Consider the following 25,149-nt stretch of genomic DNA (forward strand, 5'->3'; position numbering starts at 1 on the left):
AATTCTATACTTATGGAAGGGTTTAAAATGCAATATTTTTCTCCTGTAGAATGATTAACATGTTCTAAAAAGAGATCTTATAGTTTCAAGACAACAATTGTCTTAATATTATGTTAGATTAATATTCTATTAGGATGCTCCTTAGGATAATCTATTAGGATGATCAGAAAGGGAGAAAATCCTATGATATTATTTTTACAATAATAAGTCATTAACACACAAATGTATAAGAACAGTAATCCCTAAACAAATTAACTTAGAAAAATGGCTTAGCAATATATTAAAGCTAAATAATTCTCAGAATTAAGGCTGATTTTCTCAATTTTCTCAATTTTCTATTTATTCTAATAACTACATAAGTATAAAATATTGATACAAAGTACTTAAAGTATATATACTAATAATACTAATAAGAATAATACTAATAAGAACAGTAATCCCTAAACAAATTAACTTAGAAAAATGGCTTAGCAATATATTAAAGCTAAATAATTCTCAGAATTAAGGCTGATTTTCTCAATTTTCTCAATTTTCTATTTATTCTAATAACTACATAAGTATAAAATATTGATACAAAGTACTTAAAGTATAAATACTAATAAATTGATAAAATAATAATCTTTTCAGATTTGTTAACTTTCTTTATATGTATAATATTATTTCATAAAAATGCACTTTAAAATGTTTTCTACTAGACAAGTTTAATTACATTTTCAGAAAGATAAATGCTCAGTATTACTTAGTTTAAAGATGTATTTTGTATTAGCTTATCTAAAAAATTTTTAAAAATAAGATAGCTTAAGAATGTTAAAGGCTCACAGACAGTAGGATGATAACTAATTATTTTTAAGTGACAATTTAAGGATGAAGAAATATTTTTAGACCCTACCCAGAAAGAACTCTTCATTAAAATGCTAATGTCCTGTACCATATACACATTAAAATCTACTTAAAAATATTTAAAAAGTAAAATAGCTCCTAGTGTTTGAAGAAGTGTTTGATGATACTGAAGTCATTCAAATGGAATGGCAATAATACTCATAGTTTTTATGTAACTGAATTATCATGTGAAAAAGAAAAATCTTTAAGTCTAATATTTTTTCCAAAATTTGTTATTTAACGATTTTTATGGAAAAATTCTATTTTTAGCCAGTGGTACACATATTTAATCATAAAATTTTAAGCAAAATGATGGAAAAAATACAGATTTGAACTTTTTCCTCCTAACCTAAACAGGTACATATGTCAAGTCAAATGAAATGTCCCAGGAAGACGACTGTGCCATGGATCAATAATGGAAAAAAGTCAGTATTTTAATATCATTTCTCATTTTATTTCATTGTAAGGGTTTTCTCCCTCTCTGTAATAATTACCTATGCACAAACTCTAGATGGCAATATTGCACTTACTGTGCTTTAGAGAAAATTGTCATAGCCGGTCCCCTCATATCCTCTTTATCAACATTTTATGTGCCATGGATCTATAGCCTCTTATTATAAGTGTAATGAAGCAGAAGTTATTGAAGCATTTTATTGATTGCTCAGATCACAAGTTTACTGCCATTCTGAATTGGCACCTTACTCGCTGAAGCAAACTGCTGACACCTTTTTTAAAAAGTGACAACTACATCTATTTCATGACCAGAAATCCATTTTCATCTCTATCAAGACAAGAATGCAATTTTCACTTCATTTAACTGATGTTAGGCCTGCTCAAAGCATGACACTTAGAAAAAGGCACAAGTTTAAGGTTCTTAAAATACTTCAAGTAACTAGAATGGAGCTTGGTTTCAGGAAAAAATTTCAACTATCATTCAAAACTATAAGCAATCTAATATTCTTAAAAGTTGCTCAAGAGAACTTTCAGAGATAATATTTCTTTTGAAAAATGTGATTTTAGGTATTTTATTAGCAAGCTATATGTGTATGTCTATAAATATATAAAAGTACATTTGGTTCCAAGGCTTCAAATGATTTTAAAAAGTTCACAGCTAATATGTTAGGTATAGTCTGGGAATAGGAAATTATCTGAGATCAGGAAGAAACAGACAATTATTTAAAAGTTTACATAAATGGGCATCTACTATATAACATGTGACTATAGTTAATGATACTACACTATATACCAGAAAGCATATGAAATTACATCACAAAGGTTTTCATCACAAAAAGAAAATGGTAATTATGTGAGGTTATGAAAATGTTAACTAACCCTTCATTGTGGACTTTAAAACTTTGAAATATATGAGCTTTGAATAAGTATGTAATACACCACACACAATAACCTTGCACAATTTTATGAAAATTGTATTTCAATAAAACTCAGAAAAAAGTTAGATTTATATTTTTTGTATGTATGAGATACAGAATAGTTATCATTCAGCAATGCTAAGACTAATAAATTATTTTGGTTGACCCAAGAAAATATAAATTTTATAAAATATAAAAAATTAAAATATGGAGATGCCCCTATGCAATAAATGTGATTCTATCAACCCTAAGTCTATTTTTACTAAATGATTTCTGAATAGAACTCTTATTCTTGGTTGGATATATAAGTATCAAACTCATAGGAAGTATGGAGAAAGTGAGCTGACATTAAGTTATTTTAAGCAATCGAACTGCTTCCAAAGATTAGTTTAATGTACAGTAAAATACATTTTAAATTTAAACCATAAAAACAGTATATACTAAAGCTAGATGGCTATTTCTTCACATAATATATGCTTACAAATAGTTACCTTTAAAGTTTAAAAAATATGAAACCCAATTTTTAAGTAGAAATTTAGAGGTGAAGACTTTACAACCTTTTATATTATTTAGAAATAATATATAATACCATTCAAAAAGACCTTGCTTAAATTAATAAATTAAAAGTATCATATGCACTCATAAAAAATGTAATTTACTCAAACAAAAAGTTAAAATTTTCAACAAACTTGGTAGTAAGTAGTGACCTATGATAAATATCTCAAATACATACCCCAGAAGCTTCATATGTAAATAGAACTGGTCAACTTTTTCCCATATACTGACAATGTTTAAAAAAATGACTCAAGATCTTAAAGAAATATTTGAAGTCATTTTTAAATTCAATTTTCAAGTCAACCAAACAAGTTAAAACTTAATATCAAAGTTGTTCATTTATTCTCTAAGTGTGCAAATTTGAAATAGAAGTTAAAAATTCTTCAATTTTTTGTCTTTATCATAGAGAATACCACTTTATTCATGATTAAGATAATGGTTGCTAAGATATTACAGTTACTCATTTCTTTTGTTTCAACTCTGAATTTCAGAATTGGCCGGGCAGTCTATGAGCCTAATGTGAGCCACTTTAAAGGATGAAAACTATGTTTTTGAGTTCTTTTTAAAACTTTTTCAAAACAAAAATGAGAACTATTAAGAAGTTTTAAACCAAAATCTATAGGACTTTATTGGATGGGCAAAAAAGTTCACAGAAGTAGCAAAATTGGGAAGAGAGTTCCAGAAACAACTTTCCTGAAAACCACTTTCGTGCTTAAGACCAGCCATTCTGATTTATTATTTCTATGCTATCCTGGCCCAGTTCCAGGGACGGCTATGCCTCTCTACAGTGTTTCTGAACAGACTGACATTTATTTTGTTTACTGACAGCAACTAAAAGCTCTATATAGGATCATAAATAAAGAAGATCATGTTTAAAAATCACTAATATCATTTTAAAAGGTAGTGCAGGCTTGTGTTTTGGCCTCTGTTTAGCTGTGTTAGGCCCCTGAATGACAGCTTCCCTGCTTGAAGCACACAGAAAGCACAGCCTTCCTCATTCACTGACAGGACTGTGGCCTTTTCACACGTTCCTTCCACAGCAGTGTTTGTCCCCAAACACTGGAACTCCACACAATGGCATTCCTACTTCAACACCCCCACCAACAGCACCACCACATAACAAGAATGCTAATGAGATTCAATAGGCCCGTCGCTGAAAGTGTTAACTGCATTTCATAGAAACCCGTTTATGCTACTTCAGAGATTGCCAATTAAATAGATTCTGCTTTGCTCTGAGCAATTTCTAAGATGTTTCCAGTTTTAAGGAAATAAATGTGATAAATGTAAAGGCTAACTGACTTTATGATGTCCTAAATATAATATCTCATTTTATATATGTGAATCAGTATATATTTAAGGCCACACTAATGTAGTGGGCTTAATGCAGCTGCATGCTATAACAACCAAGTTAAAGTTAAAAGCTGAACAGTGAATAATTACATAAATAAAGCATGTAGTTTTGACATTTCTTTTAAAGCAGTATTTTCACATTAAAAGGGATTTCCTTCAAGAATTCCAAAACTTCAATTTAAGTCTATAAAAGTTTGACAGAATCCCGGGGGGAGGAATTATTATTTTATAGATAATATCAGAAATGCAATAAATGAAAAGATGTTAAGAGTTAATATAATTCTATTATTTTAAAGATTAGATTAAGAAAATATAAGTTCTCATCTAACTTCATTTTATATATCTAATGAGTCTATTAGATGACCTTATATAAAATTAAATAGAAAAGACTTCCCTAGGCTGAATGAAAAATTGCAGTTCAAAAAAAGTTCATTAATGCTAAGAGGTATAGCTGCTAATAAATCCTGTTTCCAAATAAAGCAATTGACAGGGTTAACACTTACCCACTAATGACCTGATAACAGTTCAACTTTTCTAAACACTGAAGATAATTTTAAGTTATCAAAATAAAACCGTGCAAAAAAAAAAAGAAAAATATTTAAAAATATAAATTAGCATAAAATGTACATTTTAAAATAGTTTTCTTCAGGTATATTTTTAAATTGGTCTGAAACACAACACTAAAAAATTTAATTTGCAAAACTTTAAAATTATTACAATTTACTGAAAGAATAGATGCAGTGAGAAAAGAACCTAGTTTTTTAATATTTCTAGAATTTCTCAGTTTATAGTTACAATTTTGACTGATAAAATTTTAGAGCTGTTCCTTTTGTTCAAATTTATATACTTTTTAATAAAATCTAGTTTTCATACATTTTGACTCATTAAGAAACTTTTACAAATCCAAGAAATATATTTTAAGCTTTTTATTTTCTAACAATATATAGAAAACTTTAAAATATAGTATGACTACTTTCATATATTAAATTTTAAAGATTTAGAACAATGGAAGAAAAAGATCAGAACTGTTTTAAAACCTTCACTTTATATAACCCTTAGAAAATAACTAAGCTTCTTAAGATAAATTTTAAGCAGTATCTTTATTTTCTCATAATTTTCATTAAATGCTTTTAAACTAATAGGTTAAATAAAACTCTTAAAACATGGCAAGTGAATATAATTGGACACATTTTATTGTATAATACCACTGCAACTTAAAATTTTAATATTTTGTTAAAATAATCTAAATTGTCATAATAAAACTTATAGTAAGGTAGGATTTATTTAGTATTTTTAATTACAAATAAAATTACAGGTGTTATTCAAACCTTTCTTGAAATGAACTAACTGGTAAAAATGACACCACATTTCGTGTCTAAAAGTTTCTCATGGGAAGATGTTTCACGCAGGTTCTTGGGTGGGTCAAGGAATCTGTCAATACAAGTTGTTCTTTTCCAAAGCCGACAGCAGGAGGTGCTGTGTGAACACTGAGATGAATCACATTGCCACTCCCCCTCCCCCTGCACACAGGAATAATAGCATGATGCTTTCAAAATATTCATTTTTCAGCAGCCTGTGGTCTGAGATAATGAGTTCAGTTCTTGACTGGAACCTCCTACTTATGAAATGTAGGACCCGACCCATTATTTAACATGGTAAATGTATGTTTAACTTCATAAGATCAAATACTAAGAGAATTCTGAAGATATAGCTCATCCATTTTTATTTTATAAGTTGAAATTAATCATTCTATTGTACAATGTGATTTATACATTAAGATAAATTAAAGCCCTTATAAAGTAGTTGAAAGTAGTTATTAAAATATGAATCTTTAGACAGACTTTTACTTATAATTATAGGAAAATACTTATACATTAAAAGACAAAATCTAGTTTCACCCAACAAGATACATTTATTCTGTCTATACTTTGAGATCCTAAACACACATCAGTTTGATAATCATAAATGAAGTTTCTCATTATCTTGATATAAAGTTAACTCATATATCAATTCCCCTTCTGGTTGATATATTTTAGCTTAATTTCCACAATAGCATTTTTTTATTTCATATTTTTAAGAAATAGAAGACTGAACTTTTCAATGCATGTTTTTTAAAGTTACATTCTACAGAATTTTTACATAAGGAGTTGCCTTCCTATTGCACAGTATGTAGCAAGAAAAGATGAGACATATGACATCCCATACCAAAAGACAGATACAATTAGCCCCATTATTGTTGGCTTTGAGATTACAGAAGAAGCATTTTGGCTCCCTAATGGGCACTGAGCTCATGAAATACATGTCACAGATCTTTTATGACACAATGCCAATCACTGCCTCCTTACAACTAAGTACATTAAAAAAAAGAGCTGTATTTTAAAGAGGGGGTGACTCACCTGTTTATAATATATTTTTGCAGACTTTAATCGTTGGTACAAGGCCAAAAGTACTTCTTGGATGTACATCTTAGCTCCTGAGGGGCTGAAACCTTCTCCATTAGAGACCCAAACTGGTCCCCGCAAAGGTGTGATGGAATTCTGCAGACATTTTTCAAGCAGAGTAACTATAAGAGAAAATAAGGGAAAACAAATTCTTTTGACCCAACCAAAATACACTGCCAGAAATAAGCCCCAATACCAAAGCTAACTCTTAACATCTATTATTTATATCTGACTTAGGTTAAGTCACAGAGAGGCAATTCCTGCATTACTAGTGGCCACCATGAAGGATGTATTTATATTGAAACACACACCCCCCCATGCAAGACTCATAAGCTTTGTGCGCACACCTGAATAGTTCTGAAGTGTGCCTAACTAGCTGCACAGAGTGTCATGGTGTGCACTGATTGCCTTATCTTCTCATTTATCACAGATGAGTTGGAACCAACCTTGCTGAAATCTACTTGCATTGTCCTGATAAAATTGTAAGATCCATGTTGTGTCTGTATAGAGTTCCTGTAGAGGAATCTATAGACCTAAAACATTACCTCTGGAAATTATTCATAAAATATGATGCATCCACACCTTCACAAGTCATGTTTTCTGTATCTTTATGTTGCATTGCTTAAATAACCATAAAACAATATGGCAAAGCTGTTTAAAAATGTCAGAGGGGGAGGGAGAATCTTAAGCCAACATTTTATCATAGCTTTCTGTTTTTAAGTTTTTGGGATATAAGCTAGTCAAAGATTTAAGGAATGTTATTCCAAGTATGCATCTTGTAAATAGATAAAGGATATTTACTTGTGGGCCTGTATTGCAGCATCCTTATGGACTTGACAGGCATGTTTATACACTTTTCACACGATTAGCTTCTAAAGTCTTTCTAGTGTAAAATAGTCAAATAACATGGCAGCTAGCTAACATTTTTCAATTTTCCTCTGAAAAGCTAGAAATAAAGAAATAAAAAGAATCTTAGGCACACATGAGAACACAGAAAAATGAAAGAATGCCATATTTTTTAATGTGGTCTTTAAGTGAATACACATGGCATAACATAAACACACTAAAAAATACCCATATGACTTGGTTTCTTTATCTTAATCCATATTCCTACTCAAAAAATTTAAATGCAAAGAAAATAGGTTCATGTCATTGGTTATGTTATATGTTGCATATTTTATGCAGAGAGGCCTAGCACAGCAATCTGGAAATTGAATTACAATTAGATTCAGCTCAGCTGCTGAGCTGCTGAGTTATGCAAATGGCCTTTGCTACTAGTTTCTGCTGAATTTTGCTCCTAGTAAGAAAGTTATGCATTTTATGGCTCTAAGTTCTGCAACTCTCTACCAAAGCACAATTTAAATTCTTTCTAATATATTCAACACTAGAGAGATATCTGGAAATGTTGGGAAACATTGGTACTCCTTTAAGAAACATACAGTAGAAATCAATCTTGATTATAGTTTTTTCTAAAGAAGTTTAGCTTAAGAATTTGCAATGCCTTTAGTTAATTGCTACAACAATCACAATTGCTAGTTATTAGATTTTAATTCATATATTTTAATAGGCACCCTAATTAAGCCCAGTACAATTTTAAAGATGAAAAGGCATTACATAAATGGTTCTTAAACTGAAATCAAGTTAAATAACATAAACAAATTGATAATAAATTTGAATGATTTACAGCTTGAATTAATTTGGAATTTAAACCTGAAAAAATGTATGGATTTACTAGTCATAAAGCCATATTTTTACGGTACTCAGAAAAATAGTTATTAAAGTTTTTTATGTGGGACTAAGAACAATCTCATAGATCAACTAACATGAAACTACTTTAAAAAAAACTGTGGAGTTTTTACCCTCCATACGATTTTATTTTAAAATACAGTTTAGGAAAAAAGCAAATTATATCAAACTTCAAGCATTGGTAGAATTAATATTGGGTAGAAAATAGCTCTCCTGCTTCACATGATTTATGTAATTAGGAATACTATGGAAACCAGAAACTGCAAAGCAAAGAAAGCAGTATTCACAAGCAGGTTTTATAAGGGACTTCAGAATCTGCTCTGAACTTGTTGAATAATCTGTTCAGTATTCTAGAATCTCCCTGCTGGAAGCAAGGTCCTCATTATAACTATGAGAGCACTAATAAAGGTTAGTTAGCCTCTGAACTAGGGATTAGAAGGCTTTCTTTTTGGAAGCTGCAAACTAGTAACTTTGATGATCTTCTTGAAAAGGAAGACAAAGCACACTCTAAGAACAAACAATGTTTCCACTAACTAGGAAGGTATAGAAAACATAAGAAAATGATAGGCCTAAATACTTAGAAAGGAAGTATAATCAGTCTAATTTGGAGGGGGGGGGAGAAAAAATAAAATTAATTATTTTTAAAACTTGATCAAAGAAAGACTTGGCCTAATATAATAGCCATGAAGTATACTTTTTAAGTAAATTATTTTTAAAAAAGCACTTGACCTTTCAACTCCAACTACAGATTTTGAATCTTTTAAGTACTTTAATAGGTATTCCTAGTATCCTATATAAAAGAAAACTAATGAGTTTGCTACACAGTTTATCTTTTTTGGAAAGTTCTTTATTTCAGAAATAAAATTTCACTAGGTTTAAAAACATGATTACATAGAACTGTGCAGAATATAAGGGCAATGATTTATAAAGGACAAATAACAGGCAAGTTTCAATTCTGCAGAGACAAATTTCAACTCTGCAAAGAGACTAAGCTTAAATGTTGCTGAAAACTAGTAAAGCCCATGACAGTGGAGAAAAAAGTTTTTCTCAGGGAATGTCCAGAATATTGTTTGGTGTTTTTCTAAAACATGATTTTCTCTTTGCTACTCAGAACCACTGCAGCATTTAAGAAGACTAACTGGTTTCCATTATCCTGTATTCTTTCATATTTGCAGGCATACGTATATACATGTCTTATATTTGATGCTTTTATTATTGGTGTTCTATATATTTTTCCTACTACATAATTGTAACAAGAACTTTACTTTTCTCCAATTTTAATATTATCATTAAGCAAGTTCTCAACATTTGTCTGAGACAAATGATTTGGAAATTAATCATTCTCTAAGTTTATCAATATGCATACATCAGGAAAATGTAGTTATTCCAATAGGATCATTTCTTCCACTAATCCATTATACAAATGATTACTTTTTATCCATTTGCTCATTTTCTAATAAAGATTATAGGGCCAACTTAAGTTAATCAAATATTTTCAATGGACTTGGAAATAAGTCTGAAAAAGCTAGAGATAGAACATGACACTAAAATCACTAAATTCACTGGATAGTTAGTGCTGAGTATCTCAAGTAAATAAATCACATGATTAAGGTCATTAGCTAAATTAATTTTATGGCGATCTATGTTCCCTTTTCTTTATGCATTTTGTTCCATTTCCTTTATATTTCTTCCGCTATTTTACCTAATACTTTCTTGCACAATTTCTTGCACTCTTCCCTATTTTCACCTAATATGCTCTTCAATATTCATATTATTTGCTGTCTCGCCTAGGAAGATATTTTGTATATTTATGCAGAATCAATTGTTCCCTGCTTCACAGAGCATTGCTTATACATATTTTTCTTATAAATTTGTTTTAGTCCCTAAATTCTCCCTTTCTAAATTTGTATTCGAGGAAATCATAAACTGGCATTTGAGGTGGTAGCATTTCTTAGTTTGGCAAAAGCAATGTTTAAGAATTGTCTACGACACTAATAGTACTTTGGTTATACTATAGACAGCTTTTTTGGTAAGTTTTAGAATTATGAGGCCAATTTCACATATCACTAAGAATATTTAACTTTCTTTTTATATTTTATTTTTTTTATTATTTAACTTTCTAAGACCCGATGAAAATACAATCAAAATTTGGTGAATATGCCTGGCTTTTGACACATATCATAGATGCATACTATTAATTTATTTTAATTTTCTTTATATAATTTTGGAAGGTAAGGAAAATACAAAAATATTACAATTTGGCAATGAAACATTAACTAACCTGGTCAAGAGGTTGTAATATTTTATTAAGTCTTGAAAAGTCCTATATGCAGTATCATATCATATCATATCATAAGATACCTACCCTATCATAAATTATGCTGCTTTAAAAAAGGCACACATAGAACTGAAACAACACAGCAATAATATTAGATTAAGGTCAAAGTAATTATCTTAAATAATAAAGTAAATTCTGGAGGCCAGAGCAATGGTGCAAGTGGTATGGTCTCTGCCTTGCACTCGCTAACCTAGGACGAACCAGGATTCGATCCCCTGGCATCCCATATTGTCCCCCAAGTCAGGAGTGATTTTTGAGCTCATAGTCGGGAGTAACCCCTGAGCGTCACCTCATGTGGCTCAAAAAACAAAACAAAACAAAAATTAAATTCCCAATAATAACTTCAAATGCTATAAACTCCAATAATATGTATAAGAAACAATACAAACTCAATCTTCAAAAATAGTTTATATCAAAACTACTTCACATCTGATTTAAAAAAAAGCTACTTAAACTTTTTTGATTTGCAGTAAAATATAGGACCTTTTTCCCCAACTGAGCCAGGGATTGAACCCAGAGCCTCACATATGTGAAGAATGGACAATATATAACTGATAAATATCCCCAGTCCAAAATAAAGATTTTTTTTACACTTAAGGAAGTGAAAACTCCTATTGAGAGAAAACACAAAAATTCTTGAGACTATAAAATAGATATAAAGTCCCAAAAAATCCAAAAAAAAAAAAAATAGATATAAAGTAGAAAGTTTTATAAAATACTATATCTACCAACCATAAATATAACCCTCTCTAAAAGCAACATGGTGTATTAAGAGATACTGCAATTTCATGTAAATTACTCTGAAAATATAAAAATATTATTTATTTATTATTATATTTCCAAACATCACTAGACATAATGTAATTAATAAACTTCTTAATAGCTTCACTTAAACTTTATGCCAACTGAATATCAAGGATCATAACCAATATGATGTTATAATGTTCACATTTCAGTAATAGTACATAAGATTCTGAAAAAAGATCATTTCCCAGATCATAACTAAAGAAACTTCTATATGTTCTCTGTCAGTAAGCTTTAGACTGCAGTCTCAAAAATATGTGGCTATTGTTAGTAGGATAACATTAGAAATATATCAAAACATTTAGAAATTTCCCTAATAATTGGACTTATTTTTAACTTACAATTGATCTAGGAAGATTTTTGTCAGAGGAAGCAAAGTAAGGTCTTTTAAAAGAATCTAAGAGGTGACTTCGGAAGTCAAGAAACTTTGGAAGTCAAGTCCTGAAGGGAGATGCATAAGGTATGCATGTGTTTTAATGTTTCTCACCCAGCCTTAAATTGAAAGCTGCTAGTCCAAAAGGATCTAGTACACTCTACTCAATACCATGGTCAGCTGGGAAAATTGGTAGAGTGCATACTGATTCCTAAGTGTATTTTTTATCCATAAAAGGTAAACTTACAGCTGCTGTTTTTCTTTTGTTTACATGCTATGTGTCAAATCTTATTGTCCTTAGAGTACTTATAGAAGATTTAGCAGGCATTTTCTTAAATACCAATGCCTACCCAAATTTGGACTTTTTCCTCCACTGAACAAAATGACAAGCACACAATTGCTATAGTTAGAGCAATCTTTCACAGCTGCTTTAGTATTTCTGTGATCCTATTAAACTGATGGCACATTGCCTGTGGGGTCTACAGTGTTATAATACTGATGTTGGAGACATTGATTTGTATGATGGGATCAAACAAAACTGGGATGGGTTGAGGGAAGAATTTCATAGGCCATATTGTTCTTACCTTAGTAAACTTTAATTTAGAAATGTGACCTTTACAGGAAACATAGTTATTTTAATTGCTGATTTGTGGGGTGAAAGTTGACATTGGGGAAGTATGAAATCTTAGGAAGTCTCTGTTTTGAAAATGTAACCTGAGTCATGTCTTTCTTAAACTGAACGAAGTAGCTGTGCATTAAATATGCTGGCACATCTTCTGCTTGAGCAAGTGGACCGAAATGGTGTGAATTGTTAATGCCTTGCTGCTTTGGTTCACGGCTGGTGATTGATCATTTGTAACTATATCTACTCCTTGTTCCATGAAATCAAGTATGGAGTAATGGGTTCATCAGATTTTGGGGTTAAATTGAGAGTGAAGAGGTACTGTGTGTGGAAATAAGAGTTGCCATGTTCAGGGCTGGCCTTGTAACAGCATGGAATCTAAAGGAGATATTCAAAACCACTTCACTCATCATACGCTTACTGATTCTGAATAGGGCCCATTTGCAGGGGACATTTGGTAGTTTTCCAATACGCTTTATGTCTCTTTCTACTTCCACCACCATGCACATCTTTTTTTTTTATACACCCCCCCAGCACATTGGTAGAATAGGTCAGCATACACAATTCATTTATTTAAATAACTTGATTTAGACATGTAGAAATCGACTGGGGTTCTATTGTCTGAGTTTTGTTTTACCCTTCAACAAAAATAATAGTTTGTATTTTTAAAAATACAAGTATTTTGTGAACTCAATTTCTTGGGTATATGTGATATTTAATAATAATGTGTATCTGTATGCACTGTAAATATGTATATGAAGAAATAAAGAATTAAAATTACTTGTATCATCTATTTTATGTGAGCATGAGATATACAGTGATTAAATACACAAGATCATATTTATAAACTTTAATACTATACCAAAAAGTATTATTTGAAGTTAGTTTTGGAAAATAATTCACTGAACTTAATAAAAATTAAAAGGCCTCTAGGACTATAACTATAAATGCTTACTATAATACTTCACACATTTTTATATTATATTTTATTACTACTGAGAAAAGATTAACACAAATTGTGTTAACTTAGGAACCAATTAACTTTTGACCCAATAGCAAAAGATGTAATAGAAAACCTAGTAAAACCTTGGAACAAAATCAAATATGCAAAAACTTAATATGTTGCTAACATTCAAAGGCAAGCTAATTATAAAATGTATCAAAACTGTATTGTTCTATTATAAAGTCATATCTAAGACAAAATTTTAAAAAAAGAAAATAGGTCATTTTTTAGTCAGAAGCAGAAATAATTACATACTTGAAACATACATATCTAATTCTGAGACTTATAATAAAAACAATATATATAATTCTCAGAGACCTATAGATTATGTGAGTAAAGTTCTTGATTGTTTGGTCTGTTATATACAAGTGCTAAACCAATATATTATTTATATTTATAATTTTATTTATGATACAAATATTTCATAAATTCATAATTTATGAATAAAAGTTAAAATAAATATTAAAAATTTACTTTAAGAAGCCAGAGCTGTGGCACAAGCAGTAAGGTGTCTACCTTGCCCATGCTAGTCTTGGACAGATCATGGTTCAATCCCCTGGTGTCCCATATGGTTCCCCCAAGCCAAGAGTGATTTCTGAGTACATATCCAGGAGTAACTCCTGAGCATCACCTGGTTTGACCCAAAACCCAAAAACTAATAAGAATAATAATTTATTTTAAATGTGATGAACTAAAATGTTTCAGAAAATGTAGGTTAATTTACTTTTGACATTTATTTCTCAAATTTACCTCAAAAAGTAGAATATTCTAAGATTATGTAAGGCTTTATATATATATATATATATATATATATATATTTGTTTAATATCTCACCTTTCATAAAAACTTTCAGATGAATAAAAAAACATTTATTTCTGAATCATGTTCTTTTTACATGAGAATTTTACTTTTATAAGTTTTATAAAAATTAGTAACAATTAGGTTATATAATTCATTGGCAGTTACTCTATTTTCACTTTTAAAATAATGAAATTCTAGGGATATAGAGAAATCATTAGAGTAAGAGTAAAGTATTTGGTATTAAAATTCAAAGACTGAGATAGAAACATAAAAACTAGAAGCTGAAAGACAAACTTAAAGGAAAGGGAAAAGAGCAAGAATTTGATTTAAAAAAAATCACACAAATAGGGGCTGGAGCGGTGAGAGTTACTCCTGACTGTGTGCTCATGGGACATCTCTAGCAGTGCTCAGAGGACCATATCAAGAGCCAGATTTGAATCAAATTCAGTAGCATGTAAAGCAAGTGCCTTATTTCCTGTATTATTATTCAGCACAATAAAATGTATAGGTTTTTAACTGAAATATCTATATTTGTAAATTTATGTTTATGTATATATACAGATATATAACAATAACTATATATACTTTTTTGTTAAGCACCAAAGATTTAGTTTCAATGTGTCAACATATTGTGCTTAGCTTTTAAAATTTATTATTTACTGAGGTAACATTGAACTACAAGAAAGCAAATTTTTATATGCGTCAGTGGGGCAATGTTACCACGCAATGCCTGCCATCAACAGGCTTCCATTCCAATTTATTCTATTCTAGTCCCCCCCTCTCCCCTCTCTCTCCTCTGTCTGTCTGTCTGTCTGTCTGTCTGTCTGTCTCTCTCTCTCTCTCTCTCTCTCTCTCTCTCTCTCTCTCTCTCTCTCTCCCCTCTCTCTCTCCTCTCTCTCATCTTTGGTATTGACATCAATTCGTGATCAGGGGCTAAGGTTTACTTTCACTGGACAAATCTTTGCTTTACTCCTTCCTTTGCTTTGTTTCTTTATCTGGGGTGATGCAGGGATTAAAACTGTGGCCCTATGTCTGAAGCCAGGTACCAGGTACTCTACAATTGGGCTGTCACTTATAGCTAGCTATATTTTTACTGAAGTAGATGACCATAGAACAAAGGTAGGTTTACCTTAAATCTTATAACAAAAAAGAACTACATAGTATGGGGTCTCAAACTCAATTTACCTGCGGGCCGCAGGAGGCAAAGTCGGGGTGATCCTTGAGTGCAAAGTCAGTAGTAAGCCTTGAACATTGGGGGTGTGTGACCCAAACAACTAAAACAAAACAAAATATAAAAAGATTCCTCTAGGGCAGGGCCACAAAATGTTGTATGGAGGGCCGTTTGCGGCCTGCAGGCCGCAAGTTTGAGACCCCTAAAAGCCCTAATAGGGAGTGGTGGTAGCAACCAGTTGATCACACTTGTTTTGTTGTGCTGGTTTATGCATGAATCATAAGATAAACTTCATCTGATACTGTGGGCCAGTCTAAGATTGTGTTTACACCATTTCAGTAATTGTGTACTGGAGCAACAGTTATTGCTTCTCTGCATTTTATAGTTAAATTTGAAGGCCAAGGTTTTAAAGATAATAATAGTTGAGTTCCACATATGCTACAGTGAGATTCTATATTTGAATTATAAGTACATTACCTGGGTAGGAGGCATAGATCCCCTGCTTCAAATACTAGGCCTCATTATCCTCTTAAACTGTGTTCTCAGCCAAAGAGGAGCTTGGAAAGCTAACCACAAACTCATGTTTCTTGTCCAAAGCTTTTAAAGTAACCTCCAACAAAGTTGGCTAATACATAAATTTTCATCATAATTTTAAAATTCAGAAATTCTACTGGCTTTATCTCCAGAAGAGAACAAGATTTATTATAAAATTAATAATATATAATTACACTAAGGTAGAGAAACAACTCATAGAAAATGTTACAAATATAGGAATTATATTTGTTAAATTAGCAATTAGAAAGTACTATTTTAAACTATGCTTCACTCTTATGATCAGCAAAGAGCAGTGTGTGCAAGAAAAGAAAAGAAGGCAGATTTGTTTAGCTCAAGGAAAAGATATATTTAGACTAAAGGCAAACATCTAATCTGAGCATACAATATAAAAAAAGAAAAAGAAAAAGAGAAAGGAAAATCCTGAATACAAGGTATGAAGCAACTAGAAGTACTCCCTTACAATAGTACCATAGATTTTATTGTGGGAGATGCAACTGGTGATGTTCATGGGTCATGCAATACCAGAAAATGAACTCAAGATCTTGTATATGCATGCCACAAGCTTTAACATTTAAACTTCCTCTCCATCCCACGCATAAACTAGTCATAAAAATGTTACCGAAAAGAAAAATGTTATAATTGCTAGAAAGTCAGAAACAGTTACTGGTTTCAACTAACAGTGGAATAAAGATTAAATATCAGAGAGAAAACTCTAAACAATACTTGAAGAATCCAGAATACCAAATGCTATGAAGAGATGATATTTATATGAAGGATAAGTTAATGACAAGAGAAACAGAATCTGCTAAAGGAGAAATAGTTATACAAAGATAACACATAAAATCTAAACAAACTGGAGAAGAAAATATTCAGAATACTAGCATAAATAATTTTAAGTATTTTCATGAACTCCAAAAGTGTGTGTCAAATATAATAAAGATATAAAGAGGTAAAGGCAATAAGAATTTTATTATTGTTTGCCTAAATTCTATTGCAAGGGATTCAGAAAAACAATAGAAATTATATGTCAGACTGCAGGAAAATACATCCTAGTAGGATTATTTAACTCAGAGGTGAAAATGAATAAGACCAGTTTGAACAAGGGTACTATTGACAAACTTGGAACTTATTGACTTGACATATCTCACTATGAAAAATCCTACAAGAAAAGTGTCTAGAAGAATATGTTAGAAAAACACAAGTTGAATCAGAAAAAAAAAGGAAAAGTAAAATAAAGGACTTTAACTGAAACAAACTAGGTAGTCCTAGATCTGTGAGGAAAAAGGACTTTTCTAAAATATTTGGAGTAGAATAAAAGGCAAATCCTAAATACAACAGGAAATCATGACAGAAAGATAACCTCAAGACCAGGATCATTCAATCTCAAGAAAAAGTCACATATTCAGTAGGAAAAGGCAATAATATTGATCTTCACTGGGCATTAAAAAACATCACCTCAGAAACATGAACAGTTATTTCAATTCCAAAATCCACTCAAAGTTATTCTCTAGTTAAACAAATGAGATGAGATAAGAGTTGTGCATTAAATAGGTTTCTTAAATTCCAATTATGAATCCATAATTCTTTTATGAATTGAAAATACTAGTCCAAAGATAAGATGATGCCACACCAGAATAGGATCTATCATTTTGTTTGTTTAACATGAAGTCATAAATATGGGATTCAAAGTACAGAAAATATGAAAGTGTTTGGAATATATTATGAAGGGATAGAGAATACACCTCAAACAAACAACTCTTAAGGATAGAAGGTGTATTCTGACCAATACCTGGAGATGTTCAGGATAATTCCTAGTTTAGGGAATCATGAGGTGATGGATATCTATGGACATATGTGCTCCAAGCTGTTAAGCTATCTCTCCAGGCCCCTCAGGTAAACCTTTATGATTGTGACCACTACTGTTGGTTGTCTGGGATCTGGAGGAGTGCAAAACCCAAGGCCAGTTTAGTTAAGGTTGAATCCAGGAGCAGGATATTCACCTGAACAGGACTATGTTCAGGGTCCTGCTTTTATCTCAGCCACAAAGCCTTTTATTTGTACTTTTTTCCTCAAAAGAAAACAGATGAGCATAGCAGAAAACTCCAAATTAACCTAGCTTGTGCCAACATGAAAACCAGTGCTATCCCTGATTGAATTCTCCCTTTATTTTAATATAAAAACTATGCATAGAGAAGTGGAAATTTAACATGATAAAATATGTGACTAATTTTAGTATATGAATCCACAGCAAGCATGTGCCTAAGATGGCACCACTTCTATAAGGAAGAATGTCTGAGAGGCAAGGCTATTATAAATGAGACCCTGAAAATGAGTATGCAGCTTCTTTAGACAAGGTTTAAATCTAGACAGACATTTTATGGCCATGCATAAAGAACAAAAGCTTTGTTTGGGTCAATATTTGGCTATATACCTGTACTTCCCAATTTCTACTTCAGAGAAATAATGACTGCTTGTCTGGAACATGACAAATGTATATCTGCAAATGTTGCAAGATCACAACACCCTCAATACTCTCTGAATTGTAAAGTCTTACCAGAATTTTATTGAAATTTTGTAATGAAAATATATTAAACCTGTCATATGATCTCAATCAAAATATCTAAAAATATGTATCAAGTAGGCAGATATTTTGAACAGTGCTGATTGGCCTAATTTGAGGTATGAAATGTAACCAGTAGTGAACACTCGACACACTTAGTGTTTCCACTGAACCATGTATGGTCTGATAGTATAGCTAATAAGTGCATGTGCTATATACTATTTTAGCTCAGAATTTTCTGGGGTAAAATTTAAACTCTTCAACATGTTCTATTAGACTCCTAAAGGAACATGATTTTATTATTGGAATAGCAACCTCGTGAGTATTCTAAAATATTTAAGACCTCCTTAAACAAGAAGAATAACATATTTTGGTCAACATAATACAATAACTAATTAAGCCAAAGTGTTAAGAAAACTTAAAAAATAAGTAACAAATGACAGAGGGATGAGAGTGGTACTGAACGATTTTATCAAAATATAGTTCAATTTATACTATTTCAGCCACCTTTGCAGGCTTCTACAATAAAACTAACTCTGGGGCAGGAGAGACCACAGTACAGCAGATAGGGCTCTTTTCTTGCATATAATCAACCTGGGTTCAATCCCTTGAATTCCATATAGTCCCCCAGAGCCCATGGGAAGTTTTTCCTGAATGCAAAGCCAGAAGACACCAGCAAGCACTGTGGGTGTGACCCCAAAAGAAACAAAAAAACTTTAGCTCTATATTAGTTGTAAATAGGGGGAATAATATTAATGTGGTATGGAAGTCTGGTGATTATGTGCACTTTTTTAGGTAGATAAAATGAATATAAGAAAAAGGTAAATCTATCCTTGAACATGAAAGATAAAGAGTATCATGATAGCTACACTGGGTTTCCCTTCCCCCAAAACGTCACCCTAACCTTGCATGACTCCTTGATTGTCAGTGTCCTACTTTCCCTCATACTTTGATTAAAGGAAGTCCCACTGTCTTCTATCTAAAGCTTATTTCCATATAATTGTACTACAATGTTGTCTTTGTGCAGCCTGAATATCCCATGAAGCAGTACTACAAAATACCATCCTAAGGTGCTTAAATTTTATACCACATTAATAATTTTAACTTTTAATTATTATTTTGAATGGTCTTTTCAAACCCTATTTTTCCATTGCCTTCCTATTTTTAAAGAATACACTTTCATGCACAAGTTACATTCTAACAGCAGCACTGTTTTAGCACACTAAATATACAAAAGGATAAGGCATCTAGACTCAGTGGACAGCTCTCTACTGCTGTAGAAAGAGCAAATTCATGTAAAATTCCTTCATATAACAATATAAATTTTCTTCATTTTGTTTTGTTTTTGGGCCACACCCAGTGACACTCAGGGGTTACTCTTGGCTCTGCACTCATAAATCACTCCTTGCTTGTGGGAACATATGGGACACCGGGGGTCTAACCGCGGACCATCCGATGTCAGCCTCATGCAAGGCTAATGCCCTACCGCTGCACCACCAATGCTCCAGCCCCTACAATATAAATTTCTTTGTCAAATATTTTCTGATTCATAAATGCAAACAATTCTGAGACATTTTAAAGGTTTGACCTTATTTATTAAGGCAGAAATTATTTTACACCATGTCAAATGAGCTCATTTTACCTAGCACTACAGGAAAATTTGACTTCCAAAACAAGAACCAAGAGAAGAATAAAAAATTTATTTTTGTTTTTTATTTTAACCCGCAATGCTCAGGGCTTATTTCTGGCTCTGTGCCCAAGGATTACTTCTGATGGGCTTGGGGGTCCATATTGAGTGTAAGGGGTTAAACCAGGTTGACCAATTGCAAGATCATTGTACTATCACTCCTGTTAAAAAAATTATTTTACACATCTGTACTTTCAATATTGATATATTACACTTTCTTTGGGAGAGAGGGTACAATCCTAGCAGTGTTCAGGGATCACCTAGTAAGGTAACAGGGATAAAGCACAAGACTTTATGTATTTACATATGTAAATCATGTGATCCATGACTGTAAGTCATCTCTCTGGCCCAAATTACACTTCCATTATGCTTGTAAGTAGAAAGCAACTTACTTGTACTATAACATTAGACATTATTAAATGAAATTTTGTTTTGATACAAGGCAAGGGGAAAGAGACCTATATGAAACCATAGTATTTTATTTAAAGTAAAAGATAATTATGAGTGACACTTGACCTTTCTCAAGTTTAAGTTCAGAAAGTCATCCAACAAAAGTTTAAGGACCAAATGATTTGACATAGAAAATCAAAAGGAAAAAGAAATGCAATAATCTAATATAAAGTGACTAGGGTGCTACCAACTGGAAGTTCCTCCAAAAGGATTAGTTTCTTAAACTTTCTTAATGAAGTCCACAGAACTTGTTATACTTTTACATGATAGTAGTTTCATAGGTTAATTTCAGCTGGCATAAGCTTTTATCTGTATGCAAAAACAGGGCAAGGCATGCATTAAAATGTGATGATAGCACACTTCTGAGATACAGAAAGCATGAGGCGTGAATATGAATGACTCTGGCATCCATGAAGTATCACATCTCAAATATCAGAATTTTTATTTTTTAATAAGTATTTCTGTTATACCACATTGGGAGGTATGCATGGGGTGAGGGATCAATTGTCTAAATATAAATCTTTTATATTACCCAGGTTTCCTAACAGTTTTAACTAGTAATTTCCTCATATTCAATTTTTCATTACAGATAAGCTAGACATAATTCAAAGTTAGATGGAGTTTTAAAAAATAGTCTTATTTATTTATTTATTTTATTGGTATGTTTAAGGGTTTTTTGTTTTGTTTTGTTTTTTTATGTTTGGATTTTGGGGCCACACCTGGTAATGCTCAGGGGTTACTTCTGGCTATGCGTTCAAAAATCGCTCCTGGCTTGGGGGTTCATATGGGATACTGGGGGATCGAACCAAGGTCCCTCCTATACTAGCATGCACAAGGCTTATGGCATGCACCACCACTCTGGCCCCAATGTTTAATATTTTAAAATATTGTTGATCATAAAGAATATAATACTCAGTGTGACCAAGAATGAAAAAAAAAGTCAGAGAAATAGTACAGCTGGTATGTCCTTGTCATATATCCTGAACTAAATGCAATCCCTGGGGACACCTATGGTCCCCTGAGCACTATCAGGAGTGATCCTTGAACACAAAGCCAGGAATAAGTCCTGAGCACCACCAGCTAAGACCTAAACTATCCACCTCCTCAGAAAATGAAAGGATGTACTTGCCAAAGGTAGAACTGAATTGCTCTAGAAAAATACGTAACTTGACTTAGTTAACCCAAGTTAAAGTGCTTCTTTCCCCATTTAGAAGATGATTTAATAAAGCATACTCTTCTATTTTTCATAAATCACCCTATAAAATTAGTCTATAACTTTATCTTCTATGAAAATGAATTCAAAAGATTTTATATGAAACAGCAAATGCCAATACGTAAAGTTTCAATGAGAAGTTAAGTATATTTTTGGTCTCACAGGGCAATATGTATCAGAATTTAACCTTTCGCAGTGTTTGCTTCTGAAATCTTGCAGATAGCAGCAATTTCAGTGGCCCTCATATAAAGGGGTACATTTAGGGACCAAGGAGAAAGTATAAGAGGTAGAAAACATGCCTAGCATGTAAAAGTTTTTAATGCTCTCAGTACCATATTCTCACATTCACAGGGTGAGATATGACCCTGGTATCCCCTAGAACTGCCAAATGTGATATCTATGTCTCCTGAGCACCATCAACCTAAATGTTACCTTGCTCTCTGGGGGTGACCCATGTAACAATATTGTTTTGAAAAGGAATGTATGGGGCCTGGAATGATAGGAGAAGCTATTTACAAATAACAAATAAGTTAACTGCATAAATGTGGACTTTGTGGAATTTTTTTCTTACAGGGATTAGTAACAAATGAGTGCCTTTAAAAATACAAAGGGTATTTTATACTATAGCCTCCAAAATATATATTTAAATAGTTTTAAAGTAGATTTCATAACTTTTTGAAAATAAAACAAAATTAATCTAAACATTAAATTATCTGAGGACACAACAGAACAATTTCTCATTTTTCTCCTTTGAAAGTTCTGTCACTGATATTTTATTAGTTATAATAAATTTTAAATGACTTATTGATTTCTGGGTTGCCAAGATTAAATGCACTCATCGTTGTTTTAAAATCAAAATGTGCTGGGCAATGGGCTGATTTTTTCTTCCCTCCCTGAAGTTTACATGTTGAAATATAATCACAAACATGGTGATATTCGAAGCTAGCCAGATCCTTAAGGTGTATACTCATGAGTAGAGTCAGAGAGTTAGGGTTTTTTTGTTTTTTGTTTTTTTGTTTTTTTATAAAAGAAACACTAGAGAGCCCCTTTCATTCCACCATATGAAAATACACATGAGAAAGCTGCATCATACAAATTAAAAGAGTCTGTATTTGTTGGTGGCTTGATACTGAACTTGTCAGCCTCCATCACTATAAGAGATAAATCAGTCCATGAATATTCATTAAAATGGCCCAAAAGGGCAACAACATGCTAAAAGAAACCATCCCTGAAAGCAAGTCCAACAATAGTTCATTGAGCTGGAATGCATGCTCTGCAGTAACCTCATGTATGATTCCTTGAGTCCCACTAGGAGCAAACCCCAAGTCTGAGCCAGAAGTAAACCCAGGGTACTTCAGGTCTGACCCAAAAATAAAAATAAAAATAAACCTGCAACATTAATGGTATTTTTAAGGCTGAAGAAGAATATATTTTTGTTTTAAAAAATCTGTGTTTCTTTAAGAGTGTGAAGTAAATGCTTTTTAGAAACATTAATATGGACTAGAAATTTAGTACAAGGGTAAAAAATCTTGTATTGTATGTAACTAACTTAGATTTTATCCCTGGTACCACACATAGTTTCTTGATTAATCAGGAGTAATCCTTGAGTACAGAGTCATGGTAAGCCCTGACTATGGCCAGATGTGGCCCCAGGACTGATTAAAAATTTAAATTGTTATAGATTCATAAAATACTCATCACTTACCTTCTGAAATATCTTTAATTTTTCTACCATATATATCATAAAGGTATCTTGCTGGTGTATTGAGATTCATTTTCACTGTGCAAATATCTAAAATCTAAAAAGAAAAAATTGATTATAAATAAAATTCATATAATAAGCACTGGGTAAATTGATTACATAGTTTAAAGTTCTTTTATACTGCATAGATATTTTGAATTATGTTCAAATATTTTGAATTATGTTCAAAATACTTTGAATTATTTTCTAAAATAAAATTTGATGAATTATAATATCTTTTCAATTTATGAAACAAAAACAGTTAAAGTGGTTAGATTCACCTACAGTTTAAACACAAACACACAAAATATTACTTTTAAAAATAAAGGAAATACAACCAATACTTAAAAAGTAGTATTTAATAAATGGTTGACCTTTGGGGATTTTTGTAATATTCTAGATATTTGCTTTATTCAACAATAAGAGAAAATTCTTTAAATTAGATTTCAGAAACTTAAATTGCATTTTTAAAATTATTTCCAACTGTCTGAAAATAAATTATAATTATCGTCCACCACTCACATTTCACCTTAAAAGCTTATGTTGTCTGTATACTATAATAATGGAGTTAAAAAGTCACATTTTCAAGTTATCAACTAGCTTTAGTGTTACAAATATTACTTTTTTACTCATTGCTTTACTTAAGCACTGTGGTTGTGAAATTGTCCATTGTTGGGTTTCAATCATAAAATGTATATCAAACTTCACAGTGCACCCTTCCCATAACCAATGTCTCCCTTTTCCCTCCTTCCTGCCTTCTCCCAGCCCCACCTGTCTCTGGGGCAGGTACTTTGCTTGCCTATCACACTTTCTCTCTCTCTCTCTTTCTCTCTCTCTCTCCCTCTCTCTCTCTCTCTCTCTCTCTCTCACTCTCACTTGCTCTCTCTCTCTCTCATTTCTTTTTCACACTGTATTTTACACTATTGTTAATGAAGGGGTGCCTTGCTTGTCACTTTCTCCCTTTCAGCACGAGTTCTTGTCCAGAGTGATCAATCCAACTATTATTATTATTATTATCATAGTAGGCCTTTCTCTACTCTAACTGCACTCACTGCTCTTTGTGGCAAGCTTTTTACCCTAGGCTGAACCTCCTGACCCTTATCTCTAATGTATCTTGGTAGTATAACAAATACTGTCTCTTGCTTTCTTTATAACCCACAAATGAGTAAGAGTATTATAAGTCTATTCCTTTTCCTCTGACTCTTTTCACTCAGCACAATAATCGTCATGTCCAGCCAAGTATAAGCAAAAATTTTTACTTTATTTTTTCTACAGCTGCATAGTATTCTTTAGCCACTCATGTGTTTCAGATGCATAGTATTTCATTGTGTACATATAACACAATTTCTTTAGCCACTCACTCATCTACACCTACGTTGCAGACCTGTCCGGCCTTTTTGGAAAACAAAATATTATATCCATATGATTTTCCTAAAAAAAAAAAAAAACCAGAAATTGAACTTCCATATGAACCAGCAATACCACTTTTA

The 25,149-nt window shown here is 31.8% G+C and overlaps 1 protein-coding gene across 1 annotated transcript in view; it reads right to left on the bottom strand.

Annotated features, from left to right (window-relative positions):
- Positions 1-25,149, bottom strand: part of DCDC1 (doublecortin domain containing 1) — a 469,965-nt gene that overhangs the window by 387,659 nt on the left and 57,157 nt on the right. Inside the window, exons 7-8 of the mRNA XM_049780695.1 lie at positions 23,624-23,717; positions 6,551-6,717 (exon numbers count right to left, since the gene is read on the bottom strand). Of these exons, the coding sequence (XP_049636652.1) occupies positions 6,551-6,717; positions 23,624-23,717 (261 nt within the window). The remainder of the gene's footprint in view (positions 1-6,550; positions 6,718-23,623; positions 23,718-25,149) is intronic.

The sequence above is a fragment of the Suncus etruscus genome, chromosome 9 (genome assembly GCF_024139225.1).
Source record: "Suncus etruscus isolate mSunEtr1 chromosome 9, mSunEtr1.pri.cur, whole genome shotgun sequence".
NCBI lineage: Eukaryota > Metazoa > Chordata > Mammalia > Eulipotyphla > Soricidae > Suncus > Suncus etruscus.